A 25,911-nucleotide genomic window follows, 5' to 3' on the forward strand; every position below is an offset into this window, starting at 1 on the left:
ATGAACTTAGAATATTATCTGGACCATTTGGACGATTGTGAGTTAAAATTCGATGAATTTTATCAAAATATCGACCGGGCAGTTGGTTTTCGTTGCAAGTAAATGACAAAATCATTCCTATTTATCATCTCTCGTATTCACCTTATTTGGCTGCATACTATGTCTGGTGGTTTTTTTTAAACATAAGAAGCGGTTTTATACCAATCGGTTTATTCAAAAGGCTACAGCCGAATATAGAAGTTTTGAAAACTTTATATTGAATGTGTTTTGAATCTATACAGAATGCTTCCAGCATTGCGGTACTCGGAAGGAAACCAAATTGAATAATAAAGTAAAAATAAAGCCTGATAATAATAAATACTTTGCCTAGTAAAAGACTGGTTTCCGTGAATTCACTAACTAAACAGTTGTTTTCTCATAGCAGATTTACTAAAAATTTTATTGAGATATTTTCCTATTGAAATGGATGTTGTATGATATTATTTCACAAATTTCATTTTCGTTTGATATTTAAGTCAAGATTTGGTTTTGATTTTAGTGGAGTTAATGGCAAAATTTCACCTGTTATAACAATTCCCTGACGAAGATTCTTGTTGTAAGGCTGATACTTTATTTTATGTACCAATTCGAAATCACCTGTTGGTGCTTGTGCATCTTCTGGTAAATCAACAACAACTCGAACGAGATCTTGCATAACATTTGAACAAACGATTTTAGTGGTGGTTGTAGAAGAGGAAAGATCAGGACTGTTGTTGATTTCAATAAAGATTGTATCAAAGTTATTGCTCAACATAAAGTCACATCCGTACAAATGAAAGCTTCCTTTCTTATATTTCATTTGTTGACTGCCCGACATTATAAGTGCAGTTAAGTTTTCTTTCATTTCAGGATATATTTTGCTCACCCACTTATCGCCCAAGTTGTTGCTTTTCAAATAAGACTGAAACTCTGCTAAGGACCACATATTATTCTCTGGCAGTAATGCAGTTCTCTTTGTACTAATTGGATACTTTTTTTGAACTGAATGATTAGTGAGATGCACTTGCTCTTCCAAATTTTGTAAGGTATATTTCGTTGAGCTAAAACGCAAATAACAATCTTTATATATCCAAATTGATAGGAAGCATTCATCTATTGTTAACAACATATAAACTCGAATGTCGAATTTGGTGTCATGGATAAGCAACGGATGCTCTGAAAAATTGTGAATATCAAATATGTTATTAATAGAAGATTTATTTATAACTTACCTAAATACTTCTGTATGATATATGATTTATTCGGATTACGTTGAGTAGTTTTAACTATTTGATACAAGCTCCTACTAACCACAATCCCGGCGCCGCAGGACTGACAGCTTGGTTTAAGGATCCATATATTGCACAAGCCATCCCAGTCGTAGTCTTTGTGTTTATTTGTTATCTTATGTAGGAATTGCATACCATTTTCAGTGAGCTCATACAATTTCTCATAGGTAATTTTTAATTTTGCCTTTTTGTGAATAATGTTGTCCGACATTTTAATGAAATTTACCCAAATTGGGTCTTCACCAACTGAAATGTTGTCATCCAAGAATTTTTTCTTCGCCTGGTTTTGCAAACAATTCACAGCATGCTTAAGAATGTTTTTTGGTACTGTCCCTTTATTTTCATCAAATACTAATTTTGGGTTCTTCAGTTTATCCCAAAGGAATTTAATAAGATTTCTGCATTGTGTCTGACGATAATCATTAATAAATGCAGTTAGTTCCCCTGGATTGCCATCATTAAGGCGGTATGCACGTGGACAAATCATATTAGACAAGCCTTCTTGTTTATACCATAGGTTCTGTTCGAAGCAATTAAGTAAACCAGTTTTTCTAGTAAAATTCTGATTGTTTATATGACGTATTCGATTTCGATAAGGCACAATACCATTATTCACATCCGGCATACATTCATATTGCCAAATAAAATTTGCTGGGTATTCTTCTAAAACCTTTGATAATGCCACAGATTCATACAAATTGCCTTTATTTGCGTGAGTAATCACTGACTCAAGTACTTGTGCTTGCAGATCGGACTGACGATGGGATGGTAATTTCTCTATCCAACCTCGGGCAAATAATGCTTCTCGTATTGGTTCGTAGTTTCCATAAACAATAAAAATTTTCTTATTGGTAAATTTTTCTTCGCTTATTATTTTGTAAATTGCTGTGATTATTCGCGTTTTCACATCCTTACTAAAATCTTCAATCTTTGGTGTTAACTTCAAATTACAATTATCAGAATTGCTGATTAATAGTAAATCTTGCAATATTTTCAGTTTAGATACGGAGTACAAAGCACAAAGCTCCTCTATGTATTCATCCATATCTAGTACCAACCTTGAACTTTAGTGGATATGACAATTACGAGTTTCTTACAATCTAAATAATTATTTATATTGATATTACTATTAATTTTGAAGCATTGAAACACGAAATAAAATGAAATTGCAATGAGAAAATAAATATTAATTTTGCTTAGAACTAATTTAATATACTTTTTTTTTAAATTTTAAAGCATAACTTATCTAATTTCTGTCAGAACTGTTTAAACTAGTTTACGTTGTTTTCTTTTAAATGAAAGTAAATAAAAAACAAATTAATATGTTTTATAATACAGGTACAGACCGAGAAATAAAAATATTTAAAAAGTTTATTTATCATATGTATATAAAATTTCTTAAAAAGATTTATGTATATAAATTTTAAACTCCTTTAAAGTTACTTCTCTGTAAGAGCAAGAAGAAAGTCACAACTGATTATATTTGATTGCAGCTCCCACTTCTCCGTCCCTGTTTTGAAGAATCTCGGACGATCCCAACAGAGGTTCTTACACATAACTCCGCAAATGATTTCTTAGCTAATTACTCTGAATCAATGCTTCCACAATCAATTCTTAGTGCTCTATCCGTTACCTTTCTTCTCTAATATCCAATCATTTCATTTCCTTTTTTGGGCCTTTTTTTTGATTTTTCGTTGAATATTTTAACAAAAGCCTCTTTCTTCGTTTTATCAACAGGTATTCCTTCTAATCGACTTTTTGATGCTTTGTAGTGTGAACTATTTAATGACGATATAAATTTCTCTTCTGCGTAAGTTTTTATAGTTCCATACATTTTTTTACTTTTTCTATTAAAATGTAGTTAAAAAAAATCCACAAAAATGTAGATTGCTAGGATAATACGCATATCATTTGAAACACTTGAAGTTGTCCTAATTCACTTGTAAAAAAAATACTGACTTTTCTTGAATAATGAAACAATTTGTATTAATAAATAAGAAAAATCTGATAATATTTGTTAATGTTCCTTAGGTGTTAATTACGAGGGGCAACTGGTGTGAAAATGAGACTTAAAGGGAAACTGTAATAAGCGGTTCAATTGCTGTAGGATTCATAAAACGTTTGAATGTGTACGTCGTACCTTGGCTTAGTCCGTCGATATTCACCTTGGTCATGTTTAGTTGTAAACTTTAACAAATTCAAAAATTTAATTCAATTTTGCTCTGATAACGGTAGAGTTTGAAGTCAATATGATATGAGTGATAAAAACTTTTTTGGGCTTTTGGACTGTCGTTACTTTCAGAAGGCTACTTTAAACTTGGTTTGACGGGTTTAAAAGGCTGAAAAGGTTTAATTGCAATAATTGTTATGATTTTTATCTAAGCCTCAGCTTAGCTGTTTTAACTCTGTTCAGTAGCTATATTTATAACTCATAGTCTAAATGTATCTAATCTGTGTTATAAATATAGTTGTAGTGTATTGTATAATCAGTTAGGTTATGATACTTCATGTATTGTATAGTATTTGTATTTGTATCCACTTTTGTAAACAAAATTGTAAAGGACAGGTATCTTAAAGTGAGTTCATTGTTGAGCACAAATGGTGTTTAGGTATCTCTACCTCTGGTGTGTGAAAATCAGTTTTGATGGAGATATGACGGAATACATTTGTGCCCAAATTTCAGTGTCTTAAAAATACGGCGACCATTTTACAAACAAGTACAAATACCAGGATATTTGGAATTTACCACAGCTATAGTGGTAGAGCCTGACTTAAAAGTTATGATAATTCAAACCTTGACTTCATCTAATGCTTTCATCTGTTTTTATGATATTGTATATGAAGTCCAATACGCTTTTTCATAGCATATAGCATATTGCAAAAAAAAAGTAAAATTTAATAATATTAATATTAAATTACATTACTTAAAACATTTATTGATTTTAAATCACAATGATAGTTATCAACACTTTAGAATGAATACGCTAGATATTTGCAACGAATATTAGATGTTTCTTTGAAGAAACAAAAACAAAAAAAGATATTATTCGCAAAATGTTATAAATATTAAAAATAATATAGTTTTAATATATTTCCCATATAAATGATGTAAGATATTATTATTATAATTATTTTTAACTTTCTGGAATGAATTTTCTTATCGGGTTATTGGGTTAAATGTACAGATAAAAGTAATCTAAGTTAATAACATTAATTAATTTCTTCAGGTAAAAAATTTTTTGCATTTCATAAACTGAAATTCATCCAATCGCTTTGCATGAATTTAAAATAATCAGATATTTGAATCTAATTTTTTAAATACTGTATCTTATCTATTTTCATGCGATATACATGTGATATACATGTGAACAAAATATTTCTTTGTATATATGCCAAATTAGTTATCTTCGTTTAAAAGATCAAATAGCAATTGCACCCTATACTATCAGCTGTTCGCAGATAATGAAAAAAATAAGTAAGCTTTTCGCCAAAGCTCTGAGAAAAAATATATATAATTGCACTGAGTTCTCCAGTCAGTTGACTTGAAGCTCCGGGAGTGTTTGTTGATTATTGATACTGAAGTATTCTTAGAAAGTTTACTATAGACTTATATATATTATATATATTATTTTTGTAATTATAGACACGAGTATTATCATTAAATATGCCAAATATAAATGCCACATACGTGACCCATAACAATGGAACAAAAATGCAATCCATTGGCTTGGGAACATACGCGGTAAGTTGTAATATTTGATTCAGGAACAAGCCGTCATCATAATTAAAATTTGTTATTTGATATTATATTAAATTTTAATGCTAAAAAAAGCAACATTATAAAATGTTTATGGGCTGAAAGTAATACTTAAAATATAAGTTGTTATTCTTTGCAATTGATAAAATTTATTTACATTGATAGGTTATTGAGGTGTACTTGGTCGTTTGGCTCTACGACCAAGTAATGCTTTCACCCTTCCATTAGAACATATTTTTCTGCTTGACTAACAGCAACAAGTTTTTTGTATTCTTAACCAAAATAATAAAAATATTTTATTTGATTAAATCAATCTTTATCATTTAGTATACATAATCAAAAGTAGCAATCAAGAGTAGTTATTCTTTATCTTTACAAATGCCATACGAGTAAATAGATTAGCAAGGGTAGACCAGATAAACATGAAAATCATTTTTGTGTTTTTGTGACGTTAGTGATGTTATTTGTTTCGTGTAATTTAAAATAACATTAAAATATACATATGTATATAATTTACTACTGAAAATTGTAAAGTTAATTTTATTGAGTTTGCGATGACGTGTGACAACAAGTCGGAGGTGAAACCTCTGTTTTGCAACATGACCCACCAACATGTTATACACATCAACAAAACATTCTTCACTTATTTTAAGATTTGTTAATTCTAGACCTTTTTTTATTATTTTTTATTTCAAGTCCTTGGGAGGAGACTGCGAAATAGCAGTGCGCGATGCAATTGATGCGGGTTACCGGCACATCGACACCGCTTACTTTTATGAAAACGAACATGAAGTTGGCAAGGCAGTACGCGATAAAATTGCCGAAGGTATCATCAAGCGTGAGGATATTTTCATCGTCACAAAGGTAATAAACGTAAAATTCATTGCAAAAGTTGTGGAAATTTCTAATTTTATTTTGAACTATTTCAGTTGTGGTGTCATTTTCATGAGCCCGAGCAAGTAGAGCGTGCTTGCCGAAAGTCGCTTGAAAACTTTGGATTGGATTACATTGACTTGTACTTGATGCACTGGCCGTATGCGTATGTGTATCGTGGTGACAATGAGATGATGCCCACTGATGCTAAGGGGGAGGTGGAATTGAGGTACGTGAAAACATTAATTTCAAAATGACCAAATATATTTTGTTCAATTACAGTGACACTGATTATTTGGATACATGGAAAGCAATGGAAAAACTAGTTGGGCTAGGCTTGACAAAAAGTATTGGAGTTTCAAATTTCAATTCCGTGCAATTGAAACGTTTGCTCGAAAATTGTAACATAAAACCAATACATAATCAGGTGCAATAATACAGATGTTTATAAACGCAGACATCATTAATTATTAAACATTAAAAAAATACTCCACAGATTGAATGCCATCCAGCTTTGAATCAAAAAAAACTTATCGCTTTATGTAAACAATATGATATTGTAGTGACCGCTTATTGTCCATTAGCCAGGCCGGATCTTGAACAGAAAACACCAAAATACTTTTTTGATGACAAAGTTAAAAAAATTGCTGAAAGATACGGGAAGACACCATCACAAGTTGCTCTACGTTATTTAGTAGGACATGTGCTAATTATTTGTTGCGATACTATCTAAAACTTTTATAACTTTCAGGTTGAAATCGGTACTGTTCCCTTACCAAAATCAGTAACTAAAACACGTATTATTGGCAACTATGATATTTTTGATTTTAAATTAACTGCTGAGGACCATGAAGTAATGGACTCCTTTAATACAGGCGAACGTTTGATACCAATGGAACACGCTAAGAAAAGTAAATACTATCCTTTCAGTATTGAATACTAAAGTTTTGTTTTGTTTTTTGTTTCCATAAAATAAGAGAATTTGTTTTAAAAATTCTTGGCTATTTATAATTAAGTATTGGTAATATTCTCTTAATAAAAATAATAATACAAAATGTATAACTTAGCTATTTAATATTGCTATATCAAAAAAACAAAAAAAAATCAAATAATTACATAATAGTAAGGGGGGTGAGGGAGTCAGCATTGAAGGAATTGTGTCTGATTGCATTTAACTTTGTAAATACCAGTACGACGCTTGCCACTGTTCTCTCCAAGTTGACATATAGTGCGATTTTTTTCAACTTAGAAAAACAAGCGAAACAAATGGGTTTTGTGATGTAAATGACGACAAAACAAAGTACTTTCTGTAAACAAATAAATTTCCTGTTCGTCTTGGGACCCAAGTTACTGTTGATAACTATAAGTTCGAAGTTGTAAAAAACTTTGTGTATTTGGGAAACAGTGAAAACACCAAAAATAACATCATCTTAGACATTCAACAAAGAATCATTCTTGCCAACGGATGTTACTTCGGGCGAAGTAGATAATTGAGAAATAAAATCTTTTCTCGACAAACAAAAATCACGCTCTACGAGTCTCTTATCATCCCTGTCCTACTGCATGGTACATATGGTACTGCATGGTACTGTATGGTACTGTATGGAACAATTACCAACAGTGATGAGTAGGCGCTATGAGCATTCAAGAGAAAAATTCTTTGAAAGATCTGTGGTTCTTTACACCTTGAGAACAAATATCGACTTAGATGGAACGATGAGCTGTACGAGCTTTATCGCGACATTGACATAATTAAGCGCATTATGCGCTTAATTTCATTCATGCCATGCGAATGAAACAAAATGTTCCGGTTAGAAAGGTGGTTAATTTGTTCTTCGATGGAAGGACTAGGTGACCAACGATATCGAAGAGCTCGGTACTACCAACTGGCGACAGCAAGCGACTGATCGGGAACACACTGGCTGGTAAAGTAATGAACTTTAGAGATTTCTAAGCGTCACATATTGTATCAAAAAATGCTGCTTACAGAAATAACCGAACAACCAGATGGTGACGTGAATGTTGCGACAAAACGGTTAATGTAGATCTCTGCATTAAATTTAATAATATTGAATAGAATTTATTCATTCTTTTCGCTGTATTATTCGTAATTGTTTATTTGGTGTATCATAAAAACGTTTTAGTTCGTTAGTGGTATTTGGTATCCAGTGGTATACATATATAGAATCCATCAAAAATTACATTTAAATATTGCAAAAAAAAATTTTACAAATAAAATATTTACATGGAGATAAAAATTTAAGTATATTTAAATCAAAATTATTAACAGATAATGTTATTATTTAACATAGCATTGAAATTATTAAACTGTTAACATAATAAAATTGGTGCGATTCATTTGCTTTACACATATTTGTGATGTGCTTTTGTAGACATTTTTTTTGGTGTTAAAAACTAAATTTTACAGTGTTAATTTATATTTGGTGATTTTGCTTGTTTCATTTATGAAATTTTATGTGAAAGTTAAATTTAAATGTGTTTAGTCTTCGGGATCTACTTAATATGAGTGAAACAACAAGTAAATTTCCGCCATGTGTTAAATTGAGTAGCGGCTTTTTAATGCCTCTAATGGGATTAGGCACATTTGGGGTAAATAGAAAACAACTTTTGGTAATTTAAATATAATAGAAAACTTAAATTAAAGTATATATACATATGTATATATATTAGGATATATAATATTGTTTTCAAACAAAAAATTATTTCGACAATTGCTGCGAAATGTGTGCTGTCAAAAAAAGTAACAATGGTGAGAGCACTTACGAATAGTTGCAAAACTGTTTTGGTAAAATAGAAATAGAAATATTTCTATGTTTTTGGCTTTTCGCTCTCAGCAAGCTTTTTTAACACAATTTCGTATGATAGGGAATGTTATTAACATTAACGTAAATTTTTTTTAAAGACCCTACTTAGATATTATTTTAAGACCGTAATATTACGGTCTTTCCTGTATTATTATAATAAAGTCATAGTTTTGCATGCAAAACTTTCAAACATAGCTTATGATTCTCGAATAATACTTGCAGAAAATTTTAATGAAGTTATTGATTGGTGTACACAATCAATAAAATGAAAAAACAAATACATTATTTTGCTCTTATAAATTAACGTTTAACAACAAAAGCACAGATGCATGGTATCAAACAGATATATTTTATTTTGTCGGCAGTAAAAAACTATATGCATATTCAGAGTCAGTTTCTAAGTTTCTAATTTACATGGTGTAAATTCGATTTTTGTAAAAAAAAAAAACAAAAAAATGAACAAAAACGATTTTGATTTTAAAGTTGATTGTTCATTACGGATGTATGGCTACACCATCTTCAGTTATCAAATTAAGAATTTTTTTATAATACAGATGAATAAAGCCAAATGTGAAAATGCAGTAAGCCAAGCTATAGATATGGGTTATCGTCACATAGATACCGCCTTACTATATTTAAATGAGTCCAATATTGGAAAGGTTCTGCAACAAAAATTCAGAGAAGGCGTTGTGAAACGGGAGGATATATTTTTAGTTACCAAAGTAAGTATACAGAGTATACAGATCATTGTTTAATCTAAAAAAATATGATTTTGCTATAGCTTTGGAATACCTTTCATGAAATAGACAAAGTTAAATATATATGCAGCAAGCAAATGGAACAGTTGAAAGTTAGCTATATTGATTTGTACCTAATGCATTATCCTATATCGTATAAGTACATAACCGATAGTGACGTGATACCATATAAGAATGATTTGTTACAAATGAGGTTCGTACATGGACAATAAACTTCAACAAAATAATGTTTTTTTTTTAATGAAAAAGACTTTAATTTTCTTGCAGTGATATTGATTATTTGGATACGTACAAAGCAATGGAAGAACTGGTGGAGCTTGGTTGGGTGCGGAGCATTGGCTTGTCAAATTTTAATTCAGTTCAAATACAAAGGATACTCGAAAACTGCAGTATAAAACCAGTGACAAATCAGGTATTATATTTTATTTACAAATACAAAACCTCGTACAATTAAAAATCATTTTATTTTGGTTGGAAGGTTGAATGTCATCCGTTACTAAATCAGAGGAAATTAATTAATTTCTGTCATCAAAATGATATTATCGTAACTGCTTACTCACCACTCGGACGACCTAAACCTACGAAACCCCTGCCTATTTATTACAAATCTGTTAAAGTCCAGTTAATTGCTCAGAAATACAATAAAACTGTAGCTCAAATTGTGCTTAGATATTTGGTAAAACCTTTTAAAAACTACCATATTATGAATAATAATTTATTCAATCGTCCTCTGTTATAGGTTGATATTGGTACGGTACCCATACCTAAGTCATGCAATGTTGAAAGATTAGCTGAAAATCTTGATATATTCGATTTTGAATTAACACAAGCCGAAATCGACGTGATGGATAAATTTCATACAGGGGAACGAATTTGGTTCTGCAATATAGCAAAGGATCACAAATATTGGCCATTTGGCATAGAATTCTAAGAATTTGATAGAACATAAAGTAAAATTGCAACACTATATATTAGAATCAGTGTATGACCTCAATGTAAATTTTTTTAATTGTTTAAATATATAAAAATTTTTGATTACTCAAGGGATTATTTTTATAACTTTGAGATTTACCTTTGATGATATCGTTATGGACGTAACCAGTGTTTGGTTACCGTTACTTGTAGTAACACAGCAGAAATAGTACCCACTATCTTTATCATATTGGTGGTTTGGAATGAGGAATGAATGATGAATATTTTGGATAAGGTTAAGTATAATATACGTAATGAAGTTCCAATGCTAATGTTATGTGGGACTACTTAAGTATGCAATCAATACCTATATCCGTTGAAACGTTATAGTTAAAAGATTTTTTGTGAACTGAGACTTTTTTGTGAAACTATTTCATTTCTATTTTACTATTCTATTTTATGTATGGTTAGGTTAGTTGATCAACTCACTTGAACCCTGCGTCGTATTGTGAAACCAATGCATAAAACGAAACCTTAACTGTTTTTACTTATGGAACTATTTGGGAGTTTAAATAAAGCGCATGATATTTTGAATCGTTTCGCTGGACGCTTTTATAAGATAGTTTAGGACATATATTATATAAAGCTTATCTTTTTTGACTTTTTGCTAGTGCAAGCTCACACTTTTTAATTTTCTCATAGTGTTGTTAGCTGGTATTATGACTTTTGTTTATTTTATTGTATATTTATGTATAGTTTTTATATAATTGAATATAGTAGGTTTTCTTTGTAATTAATTTGAATTCAATTTAACAGCAATTAATAATGAAACATTATTAAAGTATCACAAATAGTTAATGATGTAGAGAATCTATTTGTGTCATGTGTCGAAATATAAGTTTACAATTATTATCCACAATTGCCGCAAAATCATGTATTTTAACGCTTGAATAAAAACGTAATAATAAAGCTGTGCAATAATATTTAAACCAAAATAATTTAGCCATAAAATTCAAATCAAGAAAAAAAATAAATAAATGATAAAATAAAAGAAAAATAATTCGTTATACATGAAACTGTAGTTTACCTTTCGCAGAGACTAGTGACCGCTGAAAAGGTCTCTTTAGATACCAAAACAACTAAGGCAACAGCGAAAATATGGAGCTGACGTTACCAACTCAGTTTCATGTGAGCGGATTGGCTTGCTGCACTTACTCGTGCGTCGGATTGCTAAGCTGGAAACTGATCAGCTTGGCGGCAAGCTGCTCTTGACCATTGCATATGAGTACTTGCACAATTGATTTGCTTTTCTGATAGCTTTTGTGTTTATTTAGCCATGAACGTGGCTTATGGCAAAATCGCTCCGTATTATTTTGATATTGGCCAGGGAAGAAACGGAAGAAAGGGAAATAGAGATTTTTACTATATGAAATAGAAACAGCTTTCGAATATTTGTTTTTATATCGAAAATTTGGATTTATTCCCCAAAGTACTTAAAATAGTATTACTTGTGCTGTATTAGTAAGTTCATTATTTTAAAAAAAAAACTTAGTATGATACAAAACAAGGGATTTGATTATATTAAATTTTATTTATTATTATATGTAATTAAACAAAAATATATGGTATCAGTTTAATTGCTTCTAACACAATTTTGCAATTAAATTTAAAATATTTTATGCTCTATTAGACTTGGAGTAAAAAAATTTTATATACAGACACTTATTTTCGCGACTCAAGCGTAAATATAAGTGATTTGATGGTATCGAAAGTATAAAAGTGTGTAATACATATTTCATATTATCACAGATTACACCTTTGAAAGTTAAAATTTTTTATTCGAAATATGCGGGAACTACCCACACAGATATTTACTGACTTCCGACGAAACTTTCATGTGTTGTAATTTCATAAAAACAAATACGGTAATCCCCCCTATAGATCCCGAAGACCCTATAATTAGCTTCGCGTACCTTAACACGTCTGTATATGGGGTATACGCGAATACTCCTATAACAAGTTTTCCTATAACGCGGATCCAATCTACTCCGTTATAGGGGGGATTACTGTACACAAAATTATGTCACTTTACTAAGTTAATAGTATTACTACTCATATAAGAATCTGATTAATCATTATATACATATGTAAAGGAATTAAAACATGAAATTATAATTCTTAATATTTTTGAATCGAATCTCGCCAACGTGTTGAAGTTTTTTAGCGTTCTACCTCAGAGAGGAATTTATTGGTGAATTATTTAATATTAAGAATTAGAGCTTCATATTTTAATTTCTAAGCCTATACATATTTGTTTAACTAAGCCTATACAAATGCATACTATAAATGTAAGAAACCTTTGAGCTGCAATCATATCTACAAATAAAGCAAATAGACTTAGAGTTAAGTTTTAATTCAATTTGGTTCGACTAGGTATAAGGGAAAATCTGCGAGCGATAAAGTCCATTTAGACCGATTATGGATCTATCAAGTTTTCCTAGGGCCTTTATCATTCTAGTGGTTTAGTATTCTTTGAAGAAAATTTGAATGAATTCCTGATTTAATGATTACCAACAACATTTCACCCAACTAATTTTTTATTGAGAGCTGTTTTTTGAAGCCTTCGATGTTAATTTTTGACAGTTCTTTGGGACTCCCGAAATAAAATTTTCCAAAAATGTTAGTTCGGATTCTACCTATCTGGCAATGTCCAATGACAAGGTTAATAAAATATTCATTTTTACTTAATTTAATTAGTCTTCTAGTGTAGTTGATAGACTGCACAAACAGTTCTGGTAAACTAAGCTTGGATAAAGTTTTTATTTAATTTTTTTTAGTAGTTTTTAGTTATTTAGTTATTAAAATTAAACTGAATAATTATATTGTTTATTTATAAGAGAAAAGTTCTTTGTAAGATCCTTGGTCCGCTACGAGTTGTCGACGACTACCGCATTCGAATGAACCACGAGCTTTACGAGCTTTATCACGATATTGATATAATTCACCGAATTAACATCCAGCGGCTTCGCTGGCTTGGTCATGTCGTGAGAATGGATGAAGATGCTCCAGCGAAAAAGGTGTTTGAAGCAGTAGTTAGCTGAAGAAGACGTAGAGGTAGACCGTGTCTCCGGTGGAGTGATCAATTCGACAGAGCATTAACTGGACTTGATGTACGAGACTGAAGAAGGCGCGCACGCAGCAGAGACGCATGGGGAGATATGCTGCGCCAGACCGAAGCTTGGTAACGGATTGTTATGGCCAAATAAAGAAACAAAGAAAGATTAATTATAAGATTAATTATAACATTGCCTATGCATTCTTAACATAATACTTGATGCTGAAATATGTAAAAATAAGGTAAAATAATAAATATCTATCGTTTTTTACCAATGAAATGTGAAAGATAATAAAGAAACAAAATTTTCTCTGTAAAGTCTAGCATAGGCTAGCATTCAAGTAGTTTTTACTCAATAACTTTTTGAACGCTGAAAATTATAACAATTTTATTGTCCTTATTCTTGCGTTGCTTATATAATAAACTTAGTAGCAGAACCATTAATATTTATTTGAGTAGTTCATAATGAAACAGCATAAATAGAGCTTTTATTTTAAGCTCATTTCTTTTAGACTTCTTTTGTCTTGAGTACTAGTTTTAGATTGGATTAAATCATTGAGTATTAAAATTGTGCTCATTATTAATGTTTGTAAAATACATACACTCAGTTGTTTTGAGTGACATCGAAATAGAAACCTCTGTAAACCCACATTAGCTTTGACTCAGATTTGAGCTATCAAGTTTGTCTTTTAAGTTTTCAGTTTTTGGTTAAATTGGGTTTGCGTTGTACAATTTTTGTTAAATAAATTTTAGTTTGACGAAAAATTTTTAGTTTGGCACGGGACGCCTTCAAATTAACAACGAAGATTTTGTTGCGCCTAAATTAAAACATAAACGTGTTTGAATACTCTGTGTAGATTCAGAAAAATATATATAAATTACATTAATAACATTACTACATTAATAAAATTGTGATTTTTAAAAATTATTAAAAAAAGTAAATATTTAATTCTTAAATTCTTAATTCTTAATTACTATTTTGAATAAATTCAAAAGAAAATATTTAAAAGTGATTTGTTTAGTTCTACATTGATTTAATAATTTTTAATATGCAGTATGTAAATAAATGTTAATGATAACCGCAAATTTTAATAATACATTATAAATAAACTGCAAATTCGAAATATGTTATAGTTGGGTACTTGGATTTATTCAAAGTACATTTAATATTAATATTTTTCGAATACAATCATAACTCGAAACACAATTTCAATTAAAGTTTGCACATGGTTTGGCGGAAAATCTTTACTTTCGCTTTCACTTTTCTTTGGGTTTTGTTAATTTACAAATCAGGAAAGAGAAAAAAAAATAAAAATGACTCAAAACAAGAAATGCTAAAGAAACGGAAAATCCCAATACAATTTAAAATTCAAGTGCGCTCAATGCTGCTTTCAAATACGACTTTTGCTGTGTACAATTTTGAGTTCACTTCGCTAATTGTACTTAAAAGTACAACAACTGCTCCATATTTCTTGCAAATAATACGGTTAAGCGATAAGCGAAAAGAGGAAGAAGATTCAGCCACAAAGTAAGCTGTTTGCATTGCTCATTGCTCACATGTGGAACGATACTACCGAGTGTTCAAACCGTCAAACGTCAAAAAGTCACAACAACGTCACAACGCCATACCGTCTCAGTGGACGAACTTAAGGCTTACATGCAATTAATTAAGTCAGCTAGTCATGACGGGTTGCAAGCGTTTCAAATTCACAATTTCATAAGCGAAGCAACGAAAATGGGTCTCTTCGTTACATACGTTGCGTTCCTCTGTGTTCCTCTGCAGTCCTCTGCGTCTCTTTATATTCGCCGAACTCTTCATTAGCTTTATTATTCGATATTACAAACGAAAAATGTTGCAACAGTAGCAAAATTGACTTTGTTAACTTTTAAATTCGATTTTCTCTCGTAATTGAAACAACGAAATTATGAAATTTCAAATAAGTGTTTTTCCGCTCACTGTACATAGCGTATGAGCAACTTTACTTCAATTGGTTGTATAAAACGATATTATTCCCATTGTTTTCAGTGGAAGGAAAATATAAAATATATATAAGTAATTGCTAGATTTATTTAAAGTAGTGGTTTACTTAATGATTTCAATTTCTAAAGGGAGTTCGTTAAAAATTTATTTTCTATTTTATAGTTCATCTACAAAATTGCTTAAAAATAAAGAAAAAAACAGGTACTAATGTTTGAAACAATAATACTAATTTAAAACCAATATTAACCAATTAAACCAATAAATAAAAGCTACTTCTTCTGATTTTTCTTATTGTTGGACTTCCGTCGAGGAGCAATTACAATTAGTTTAAATCTGACTCTATTGGATGGTTACCTGATTATATCGTTGAACAACTAATGTTTTTTACTCTTCGTTTTTCACAGTTCTTAAAAAACAATATGTAATCATGAATGACTAGGACATGAAGTATAATGTAGTTAGTAGTTTAGGGTTTGATTTTCAATATACTTGTTGGGATTGTTTCAGTGTGCGTTGTTGTTTATGCGTTGTTATTTCATATCTAGCGATTTTTTGGCTTGTCAGTATTAAAAACTCTATGTTGAAAATGCTCTCGAACTACCTAAATCATAGGGTATCCACAAGCAATTGCTTATGATTATGTAGAAATTATTTTCAATTTTCTTTATATATTTCTTATTTTATGTTTCATTTAACCAAAATCGATTTGTGGCTTCCTAAGATCTTCTGCCATATCTTAGTCAGTTTCACTTTTCCTTTCTAAGGAGCATTTGGTTCACACCATATACGTTTTACTCTTTGTGATTTTTTTCCTAGGAGATATGGACCCATGGGGTTTTGAGAATTGGCATTGTAGACACATTTTTAAATGGGTATATCTCAAGTTCTATAAAAGATAGATACTTGAAATTTACAGCGTTTCAAAGATAATTGATTGTACTTTTATGAAATTGTTTAAACAAATAAAATTGTTTATATTTAAGTACTAATAGTAACCGTTAAATTTCAAAAAAAAAATTTTCTCAAAACTATTCGCTAAACTTTTATTTTTTATGTTTTATTTAGATTCAATTTTAAATTCTACTACAAAATAAAAATTTTCGAGATATTATTTTTTTTTGAAATTTTTTAATATTTTTTTTCTCCCACAAAACACATCAAGCACATGCGTACTACATATCCATTGAATGATTTTCAAAGAATATGCTACAAATATTCTAATATAATATTATTGATTTCGATTAGTAATAAAATTCTACATAAAACTCAAACTTTCTTACCCGTGCAGAGTATTTTTCCAACTGTAGCAAAATAACACTTCACCGATTTATGTGCTGTGATTATGTGCTGCAGTTATCTAGATATGCAAGCTCAGATTTCTCAGAAAACTGCCATTTACAATTTGCATTCACAAAGCAGGTCATGACATCACTGTGCCTGCAGTTCAATAAAACAACATCATAAGTTAAATCTAAATCTCGTAAATGATTAAATAAACTTATTTCAAGCTGATCGAGTGAAGATAAGGTATATATCCTTGTCCCATTCCTGTTCGAAAAATTTCAATTAATGATTCTGAATAGCTTTTTTGTTATATAATTCGTATTTGATATATTTATATATACTTTTATTGAAAGATATGTACTCTATGAATATGCTTTTATTAGCTATATAGGACCCATCCAAATTATTTAAAGAAGTTGTAACCTCAAATAAATAATGCAAATAATGCAAATCACAAAAAAATAATATATATTTATGTTAAGTGGGATTGATGAACATAAAAATATATATAAAATATTTATTAGTTTATGATATTTAGAGACAGATATTATGATAGTTTGCAGCGCATAAGACGAGAAGGTGGTAGTAAATAAAAAGCAAAATTTAGAAACAGGACTTACTAACAACAAAAGTGAAGAACAGTTTCAGATATTTTTATACACTGAAGTATTATTTATAATTATTAAGCAAAGGAAAGGATAAATGTAGTGCGTAGTAGAATATTCTCAATTTATCTCAATTTAACTATTGCATTAAATAATGCTGTTCATATTTGGATATTTCAAATTCATCTAATAGTTCGAGTGTTGGAATATGAGCAAATAGGTGAACAGTTTGAATTATTTGGTTAATTATTTTGCATGAAATAGTTGAAATAATGAAAATGCCCTAATAATACAAATTACTTAAAAAATTTGATGCAAATACGGATATATATTTTCGCCGAATATTTCAAAACCAAATACTCGTAATACAAAAATATAATAATAATATATATCGTTTGCTTATAAAAATTAATTATAAATTGAAAACTATTAGGTTTTTGCTTGATTTATATGTATGTTCAGTGCACAGCATTTTTAAGTACATGCAAGTTACGATTAAATTTCTATATTATAATAGAAAAGATATTTGAATTCTCAATTTGTGTAATACAAGTCATTATATCATCCTTTGATATTAATTATGTCTTTGCGGTAATTATTATTTTGCGATATTCGCGCAACGAAAAATTATTAATTAATTTTTAAAATTTTATAAGTTACTCATAAATCACAGAATTTTTACGATTGCTAAAATTTTATTGACACAAGGTTAAATGAAATCTACAACCGCCAATATTTAGCGTATTGCTAACTTCAACCGAAGTAAAACCGAGAATTATGACGACGTTTCCTTTCAGTGTTTGCATATTTTTGTTTAATTCGATTAATTGTTTTATATTTTAATGACAGCAGAGTTAGTTGCAGCTTTCAGAGCTTAGCTAAATAATTATTTTCATTTTAGTGTAATTAAAAAACAACTATTAATTGTTTTTAAAGTGAATGTGACCACGTCTCAAATTTACATATGAAAAATTTTGGCTTATGATTCGGATTATTGACATTTTGGGGTTTAGGTAATGTATCCAATTGCTATTAGTTTTCTTACTTTTAGCATGATTTTTTCAGATCATTGTGATTGAGGAGTGCCCGGTACTGATGTACAAGCGGAAGAAACACGTAGGAGGGTATTTCATGGATCATAAGGATCCAAGACTAGGATCATTCCTTGACTTTATACTGTCTTTCATTAAAAAAATCGGACTTGGAGAAACACTTTAATCCAACTAAGGCGTACAATAGATCTTTTCGGTCGCAGTGCACGATTCCTTCTTTTCAATAATAATAAATAGTTGTAAATAGTATATTAAGACAATTGAGAAGTTATTGAAAATAACTTCTCATATTGTGTTAAGACTCATATTGAAATTATTTGTGTGAATAGTTTTTTGGAGAAAATGGACGCATTACTGCTAACTAAAAACTTGGTTGTTCTCATTTAATATGAATTATTTCAGATATCTCAGTAATTTTATATTATTATTTATATGAATTACACAAATTCGTTCTAAGGCGAAAAATGTTGTTTAACTGACCGCATTTTGGTTTGCTTAAACAATTAACATATCTGAATGACGAAGTAAAGTTGTTTTAAGTTAGAAAACTTAAATACACAAAGTAAAGTAAAATATTATATACCAAAGTATACAAGTTTAAAATGTAATTAACAAATTATTTTGAAATTTTTATTTTGTCAAACATTTCGAATATTTTTGCCAAAAAATATTTTTGGCAAAAAATTTGTAAACATTTATTACAAAGCATATAAATTTAATTATTGTGAATTGGTTTTAATTTCAATATTTCAAAACTTTATTACATATTAAAAATAATAAACAAAATATAAACAACATGAATTATTTCGCAATTCATTCAATTTGATTATTTTCGTTTTTCGAAACGTGGCTTGACTTTTACAGTTTCCAACAGTCACGAATACTGCGTCTTTCTATCTCTAGGTTCAAGTATCCACACAATAACATAGGCCAATATCCAAGTTCAGACTCACTTCTGTCAGCCACTCTATCTGTCTATCTGTCTATCTGACTACTTGTCTGCCTGTCTATCCATCCACGTGTCACACTCGGATGCTAAATATCAAGACTTGTAAGCCAAATGTCGATTTAATGTATTTTGCCAACGAAAATTAAAATTAATTTCACCGAATCGCCGAATTACGATGTTGTTAATTAGGTTCGAGTGACTCAGCCGAAAAAGGCAAAACTCTATAAAAAAGACGAAAGCAACGTTTTTTAGGAAATTGTTAAGAAACCCTTTGACTTTGTCATGAAACTTTTAAGTGGGGATTGGAATTTTGTAATTCCATTAGCACTCGAAACTGACCTGGAAAGCAACTTCGAAACTCACTTGCATTTGTGGCTCTAAGAGCTGTCAGCGCACTTCAGAGCGACTTATAGAAGCAGTTAAGTGCCCATATGCGGAATTCACTACTTCATTGCTCATTATTTAACTGTTGTTATTGTCACTGCTGTTATTGTTGCTCGTCGATGTTGTTTGTTGTTGTCGATATTGTATTTAAATTTTTGTTTAAATAAATTATTTAATATTTAGTAAATTGCATAAAAAAGTACACAAGCATTTAAAACGGCTTGTTGTTTTTATTTGATTTCCTATTATTTGCACATTTGTTGCAACCCTGAACGTGAGTTGTTTTCATAAATCATTTAGAAACGATTAAACTTAAGGGTTCCCCACCAGCGACATCCGTATGAGTATTTATACAAATACACAATTCCGAGGTGTTCACTTATCAATTTACATTAGAATCAAGTACGCGTCTTAAATTGTTCTATTTATAAAAATATGTTAATTTGAAATTTGCTTGGCTGTTGAAGTTTTGAAGTTTAAGGTTAAAAGGTTTTCTCGTAATGCTTGTAAGCTCTACTTGAATGTTAAAGGTTTCGAGCTTTTTTATCTCTTCTTGCGTTGGTTGAGACATATTTTTCGGGTTTATGAAGCTAACGCGTATTCACATTTGAATTAATTATGCAAATCTTGTACACTCGAGACCATACGCTGCAAGTATTGCCCCATCGATTAGTAAAATTGATTATAAAAATAATTTAGACAAATAAAGAATTTTTTCCAATCACGTAAATTGTACTACCGACCTTCTTGTTTGCCTCAAAAATGTGTGATTTCGTAATTCGAGGTCATTTACTCGCATTCAAGTATTTTTCGTTATTATTTTCAACAAATTACTAAAATCATTTAAAATGCAGTTGAATTGATTGAATTAGAGGAGGCGAAAAATGAAATATTAATACTATGGGGAATAGGACAATAAATATTAATAATAAATATAAATTAAAAAAAAGTACAATCACTAAAACTTCTCATTTTGTAATACTAAAAATGGGATAGATTCTTTTTACAATACTTTAGGTTTCTTGTACAAAAAGAGCATCTTTCACATTTACACAGTTTTGCTTTGACCGGAAACATTCTTAATATACTTTGTAATTGCACAACGGGCTCATTTTTTAGCGCCTCAGAACCCGTTTGACATGGCACGAGGTGCCAACGTTTCTATTTATCTGAATAACATTACTCCTTAACGATTCGGAAGTATTTCAAGCTTTCCTCTTATCAGGTCCAAACTAATCTTTATACGAAAAGAAATACAAAACGTTCTTAAATCAAGTATAGTAAAGAAAAAATTTTTGTTTTAGTGGAAATTTATTGGTATATAATTATGGTAATAGGATAACATTGTGACTTAACAACAATAACAATAATAAAAATAATAAAATATTATTATTTTGTCATACCGCCATATACGGGGCACATGACCAAGTAAGTTAAAATGCCATGCCGCTTTGCCATGGAGGCTTTGGTCCTTTAAGAGTTCAACCAAATATCATTGCTAGAATGTTATCGATTGGATTTAATTTTAACTTAGATATTTAGACTTATGGTCAAAATTTCGAAAAGTCTTATAAGTAAAGTTTTACTAAGCAAGTGTTAAAAGTATTTAAGGGGTTAGGAAAAACCACTTCTAATTTCTCTACATGTTTTATTTGCTGTTTTAGGTAGCATAATTGTAATAATTCTCCATTTAAAATGTTAAAAGTGCTTTAACAGTTTTAAAAATTAAATATATAAAAAATTTATGACAATTTATTTACTTAATTATTTGTAGTGAGTACTAATGGCGTAGAAATGTATTATACATTCTTTAACAGATTTATTCGCAAAAGGCCAAATGTGTTCTGCTCTCTACTCATGCCGTAAAAGTATAAAATTTTTATTTGAGTTTAGGGGAAGGTGTGTTAAATTCGCTAATTGCCCTTTAGTTAATAGTGAGCAAATAACTTTTTTTTAACAATAAACAGATCCGTTTTAACCTTCACAATCAATTTAATTTTTGAATAAAAGACAGTTCGAATTTGCTGCTACAAGTCATAAAAATATTACAGTAGTTTCTATTAGGACTTCATAATGAAGTATTAAGTAATTAATAATATTTTTCATATGAAATTGAGTATATGTTTGTTATATACCTACTTTAGTTTGTTATATACTTTTTTTAAAGCACAACGAAATTAAATAATAAATCTCAAATTGCATATACTCGCAAGTTAGTCAATTACAGCAGCAACCAGAACAGCAGCATCAACCAACATTACAAGAAAAATGAACTCTTGTGGCAACATAAAAGCTCAAACTCACTTGCGAAAACCAGTTTTCAGCTTTTGAAAGAAAAACTCATTTTGAGTGTGAAGCATACTGTACTACCACAATAAAACGAAAACAGCAAATTTTTTGTAATCACTAGCGTAGCCACAATCACAACCACAGCGGCAATAGCTATTGTTTATTATGATGTAATAATATTGCCAATAAAATACGCAAAGCAATAAACATTATGGCTCAGCTGGTCTACTCAAATTTCGTTGTGTTTTAATGTAAAAAGCCGGGGTTCCAAAAACAAAAATTATCTAAAATGACAACAACCCAAGAGTATGAGCAATATTTCTTTAACCTAAAAACGCAACAAGAGTACAATACTGACTTACCGTCATTAATTTTGTACAATGCAACGATTAAAAAACAAACAAACTCGTACAAAACAAATTCGTAAAATATTAAAACGAAAAGAAAATGTAAAGAAAAAATAAAAATCCGAGTAACAACAAAAATGTGTGAAGGCCGAAGCAATGAAGCCAAATTCAAATTATGTTAATCGAATCTGAACGAATCTGGACGAACCAAAAGGCGAACGTTGATGCGTTCACTTTTGGTTTTGATAAGAAAATGTTTCTCTGCTTCTACTTTTAATCTGAACAGCATCTTAAATATCGCGTTACCTATTTGTAATCGCTGATACGTTATCAAGGACGCAGAATAGCTCAGTGTTTTTTTTAAAATCCATTGTAATTACAAATGCAATTATAAATAGATATTCTCAAGAGAACCTATATTAAGGTCAATATATATTATATACAATATACATATAAAAGCCATATATATATTTGATCAATAAATCGAGTTTTAGTTGTTCAAATACAATAAAACATTAAATAGAGGTATAACGTAATAAGAGCTAATAATAATAACAGTAGCAACACTAATAGGAATATTAAAAAATCCAGCAACGTTCAGCTAAAAAATTCTGTAGGAAACCCTAGTATAAACATTTTCAATGTTATATCTTATGCTTTTTACGAATTATATGTAATTATTAATAATATTGGTTAGAAATATTGACGACCAGTTTATTTCAAAACTTTAGTTATAAACACTCCGCAATACCATGAACTACTATTTCAACTGCAACTTTTTAATTAGATTACAAATATAGTTAAAATACTGAAGTAAATGTTTTAAATGTAGTAAAAGTAAAAGCATTGGAAATCAAATAATATAACATACTAATTGCCCTGTATTATTTATTTTCATGCTTGAGGCTTATCTCAGCTATCATTTAAATCTTGTGGCTTACCAAAATGTCAAGGAAATAACTAGAATTACTGATTTTATTTTTAAGTGTAAGCAGTTTTAAATAGTATGTATTTTGGGTTAGCATTCTTATTAAGTTTGTTTTATATAATTTTCATACATTAGAAATTAAGTTTCTGGGGGCCCCCTTCTTCAACACACTCGGTGATGTCTCTAGTATTAGCATTGGTTAGATTCTTGCCTTTATAAATGCCTCTCGCTGATTTCTAGCTTGATCTTCTCTTTACTACCTATTATTACAAGAATTCGTGGACTCAAAGTGGCTTTTTTAGCTAATTGAGGAGGACTTGGTCCTCCCTCCATCACAACTAACTAACTTACTAGGAATTAAGTGAGAGTTATTGAAATTACTGTAATGAATTTATATTATTACTTTATTAGCTGAAGAAGCCATGAAAATAATTTGATTCAAAGTTTATTCCATTTGACCACATTTGAGTTGATTGACCACATAAAATTTTTCGCTTCTCATTCAAACTTTTTTCGAACTGAATTCACACCAAAACATAAAAATCATGAGCCCAAAATGAAGAGAAGCATCGCAATTGAGTGCAGAATGCAAACATCAGTTTCGTATTGAACACCCGTATTTGTCTAACGATATTAAAGCAAAACCGAAAATGAATCTATAAAAATTCAAAAAAACCGGTTACTTTGTTGCTTTTTGCGGATTTGTTACAAATTTCAGTCTTTCGTACCGAAAAATCTTAACATGACAATTTGTGTGCAAGGTCAGGCACACGAACCAAAATTGGATTGATTGCGTTATATTCAAACTTTATTCATTTAAATTTTTATTTGGTAAAGAAATATTTCTTAAATAAATTAAGCACATACTGGCTTACTTGACAGATTTAATAAAAACTGAAACATAAGCATACGAAGCTTTTAAGATATTCGAAATAGTAGTAGAAGTTGATGAAATGATTTCATTATAAAATAAAATATATAGTAATATATTATTAAATTAAATCTTTTTCAGTGTTAGAAACTGAAGTCATGCAACAGCGCAACTTGAATACGCTCAGCATTAATGTGGACGATTTTGATCCCTACGTTTGCTCTCTGAGTTCTCAAATGAAAATAGTAGCCAAAGAAGAATTACATGAAGATGACAATATACGTAAGCAGGTATGTCAGGAAATAAGTTTAAATGAATGTCTGCCATTTTATACATGACCACATATTCTACTTACAGGCTTTAGCTCAATTTCGTGAATGGATTTCAAAGCACCCTCACATTAAGAAATGCCGCACCGATGCCGTCTTTTTGTTGCGCTTCCTACGCACCAAAAAATTTTCTGTGCCAGCTGCTTGCGAAATGTTGGAGCGTTACCTCACTATACGTCAACTTTTTCCTCAATGGTTCTCTAAGCTGGATATTGAAGATCCTGCAATCAATGAAATCTTTGAGAACGGTTATTTGGTGCCATTGCCCGAACGTGATGAGTTAGGTCGGCAAATTATTTTTTCTGTTGCCGGTAAATTCGATCCATACAAGTATACATCAGCTCAAATGACACGTGTTCATTCTTTGATTTGCGAAGCTTTGTTGGATGATGAAGACTCACAAGTCGCCGGCTATGTTTATGTTAATGATGAAAGTGGCATGAATATGGGTTTTGTGAGCTTATGGTCCATAACTGACTTACGCAGTATTGTGAAATGTATACAGGTAAATAAATTAAAAATATTATAAATATTTCGATTTTGATGACATGTGTGCAATATATGTTGTAGAATTCCACACCAATGCGTCATAAGGAGACACATTTCCTTAACATACCACACTACGCTAATCGAATTATTGAATTAGGGGTTTCAATGCTTAGCGATAAATTAAAAAAACGAATTATTGTGAGTAATTTATTATATTATATATATAAAGAGTAAATTAAATTTATATGTTACACAGGTGCACAAATCTATTGATGCACTGAAAACTAAAATCAATCCTGGTATTTTGCCAAAAGAATATGGAGGTACAGTACCTATGGCAGACATGATTAAAGATTTTAAGGCTAAACTATTGCAAAGACGTAACGCCATTCTAGCACTGGACGATATGTATATAGAAGTTACCAAGGAAGCATCAAACTTTGCCGGTAATGATATTGGTGATATAGATTCTGGAGTAGTGGGCAGCTTCAGAAAATTAGAAGTAGACTAAAGTATGAATTATTCACTAGATATAGCATTTAATATAAGAAGGCGAGAAATGTATTTTTAGGTAGCGCACACACACTCGTTCATTTATGACGCGATTCATTTTAAAGATTGAATTGTTTCTTTTTATTTTATTTTATCTCAATTTTATATATACTTTATATTGTGTGTTTAATTTAATAATTTATAAAAAAAAATAATTATATATTTTATATTTAATCTATTTGTAAGGAAATGGAAAAGCAGAAAAAGCGCAAAATTAATTTTTAGTTAACAATTTACTTCCACTTTATGTTATTTACTTTTTAATGTATGTATTCCATTTTATGTGATTACGTATAAAAATTGA

General features: G+C 30.0%; 3 protein-coding genes across 3 annotated transcripts; 2 read left to right on the plus strand and 1 right to left on the minus strand.

Moving 5' to 3' along the window:
• Window positions 1-275: 275 nt before the first annotated feature.
• LOC119673194 (tubulin glycylase 3B-like) lies at window positions 276-2,462 on the minus strand. Its single transcript, XM_038084430.1, has 2 exons — window positions 1,251-2,462; window positions 276-1,194 (listed from the first exon to the last, which is right to left on the minus strand). The coding sequence occupies exons 1-2, from the start codon at window positions 2,350-2,352 to the stop codon at window positions 494-496; spliced, it is 1,803 nt and encodes a 600-aa protein (XP_037940358.1). The 5' UTR covers window positions 2,353-2,462; the 3' UTR covers window positions 276-493.
• Window positions 2,463-4,840: 2,378 nt separating this feature from the next.
• On the plus strand, window positions 4,841-10,507 carry LOC119677686. Its single transcript, XM_038089140.1, has 13 exons — window positions 4,841-4,888; window positions 4,951-5,049; window positions 5,761-5,928; window positions 5,994-6,166; window positions 6,220-6,364; window positions 6,434-6,631; window positions 6,689-6,877; window positions 8,419-8,568; window positions 9,317-9,484; window positions 9,544-9,713; window positions 9,788-9,932; window positions 9,999-10,196; window positions 10,260-10,507. Exons 2-13 carry the CDS (start codon window positions 4,972-4,974, stop codon window positions 10,449-10,451), a joined length of 1,974 nt encoding a protein of 657 aa, XP_037945068.1. The 5' UTR covers window positions 4,841-4,888; window positions 4,951-4,971; the 3' UTR covers window positions 10,452-10,507.
• A 3,825-nt stretch (window positions 10,508-14,332) lies between these two features.
• LOC119672203 (clavesin-1) lies at window positions 14,333-25,586 on the plus strand. The gene is made up of 5 exons (XM_038083201.1): window positions 14,333-14,484; window positions 24,379-24,527; window positions 24,595-25,071; window positions 25,137-25,253; window positions 25,312-25,586. Coding segments are annotated over exons 1-5 (999 nt in total). The 5' UTR covers window positions 14,333-14,483; the 3' UTR covers window positions 25,567-25,586.
• Window positions 25,587-25,911: the final 325 nt, after the last annotated feature.

The sequence above is a fragment of the Teleopsis dalmanni genome, chromosome 1 (genome assembly GCF_002237135.1).
Source record: "Teleopsis dalmanni isolate 2A chromosome 1, ASM223713v2, whole genome shotgun sequence".
In the NCBI taxonomy this organism is placed as follows: Eukaryota; Metazoa; Arthropoda; class Insecta; order Diptera; family Diopsidae; genus Teleopsis; species Teleopsis dalmanni.

Bases quoted from the DNA above. Each gene is read 5' to 3' on its own strand.
- LOC119673194 (XM_038084430.1), bottom strand. From the start codon at position 2,352: ATGGATGAATACATAGAGGAGCTTTGTGCTTTGTACTCCGTATCTAAA. The intron at 1,195-1,250 runs GTAAGTTATAAA...ACAATTTTTCAG, and splicing joins TATCATACAGAAGTATTTAG to AGCATCCGTTGCTTATCCAT.
- LOC119677686 (XM_038089140.1), top strand. From the start codon at position 4,972: ATGCCAAATATAAATGCCACATACGTGACCCATAACAATGGAACAAAA. The intron at 6,365-6,433 runs GTGCAATAATAC...AATACTCCACAG, and splicing joins TAAAACCAATACATAATCAG to ATTGAATGCCATCCAGCTTT. The intron at 10,197-10,259 runs GTAAAACCTTTT...CCTCTGTTATAG, and splicing joins AAATTGTGCTTAGATATTTG to GTTGATATTGGTACGGTACC.
- LOC119672203 (XM_038083201.1), top strand. The intron at 25,072-25,136 runs GTAAATAAATTA...TATATGTTGTAG, and splicing joins GTATTGTGAAATGTATACAG to AATTCCACACCAATGCGTCA. The intron at 25,254-25,311 runs GTGAGTAATTTA...TATGTTACACAG, and splicing joins AATTAAAAAAACGAATTATT to GTGCACAAATCTATTGATGC.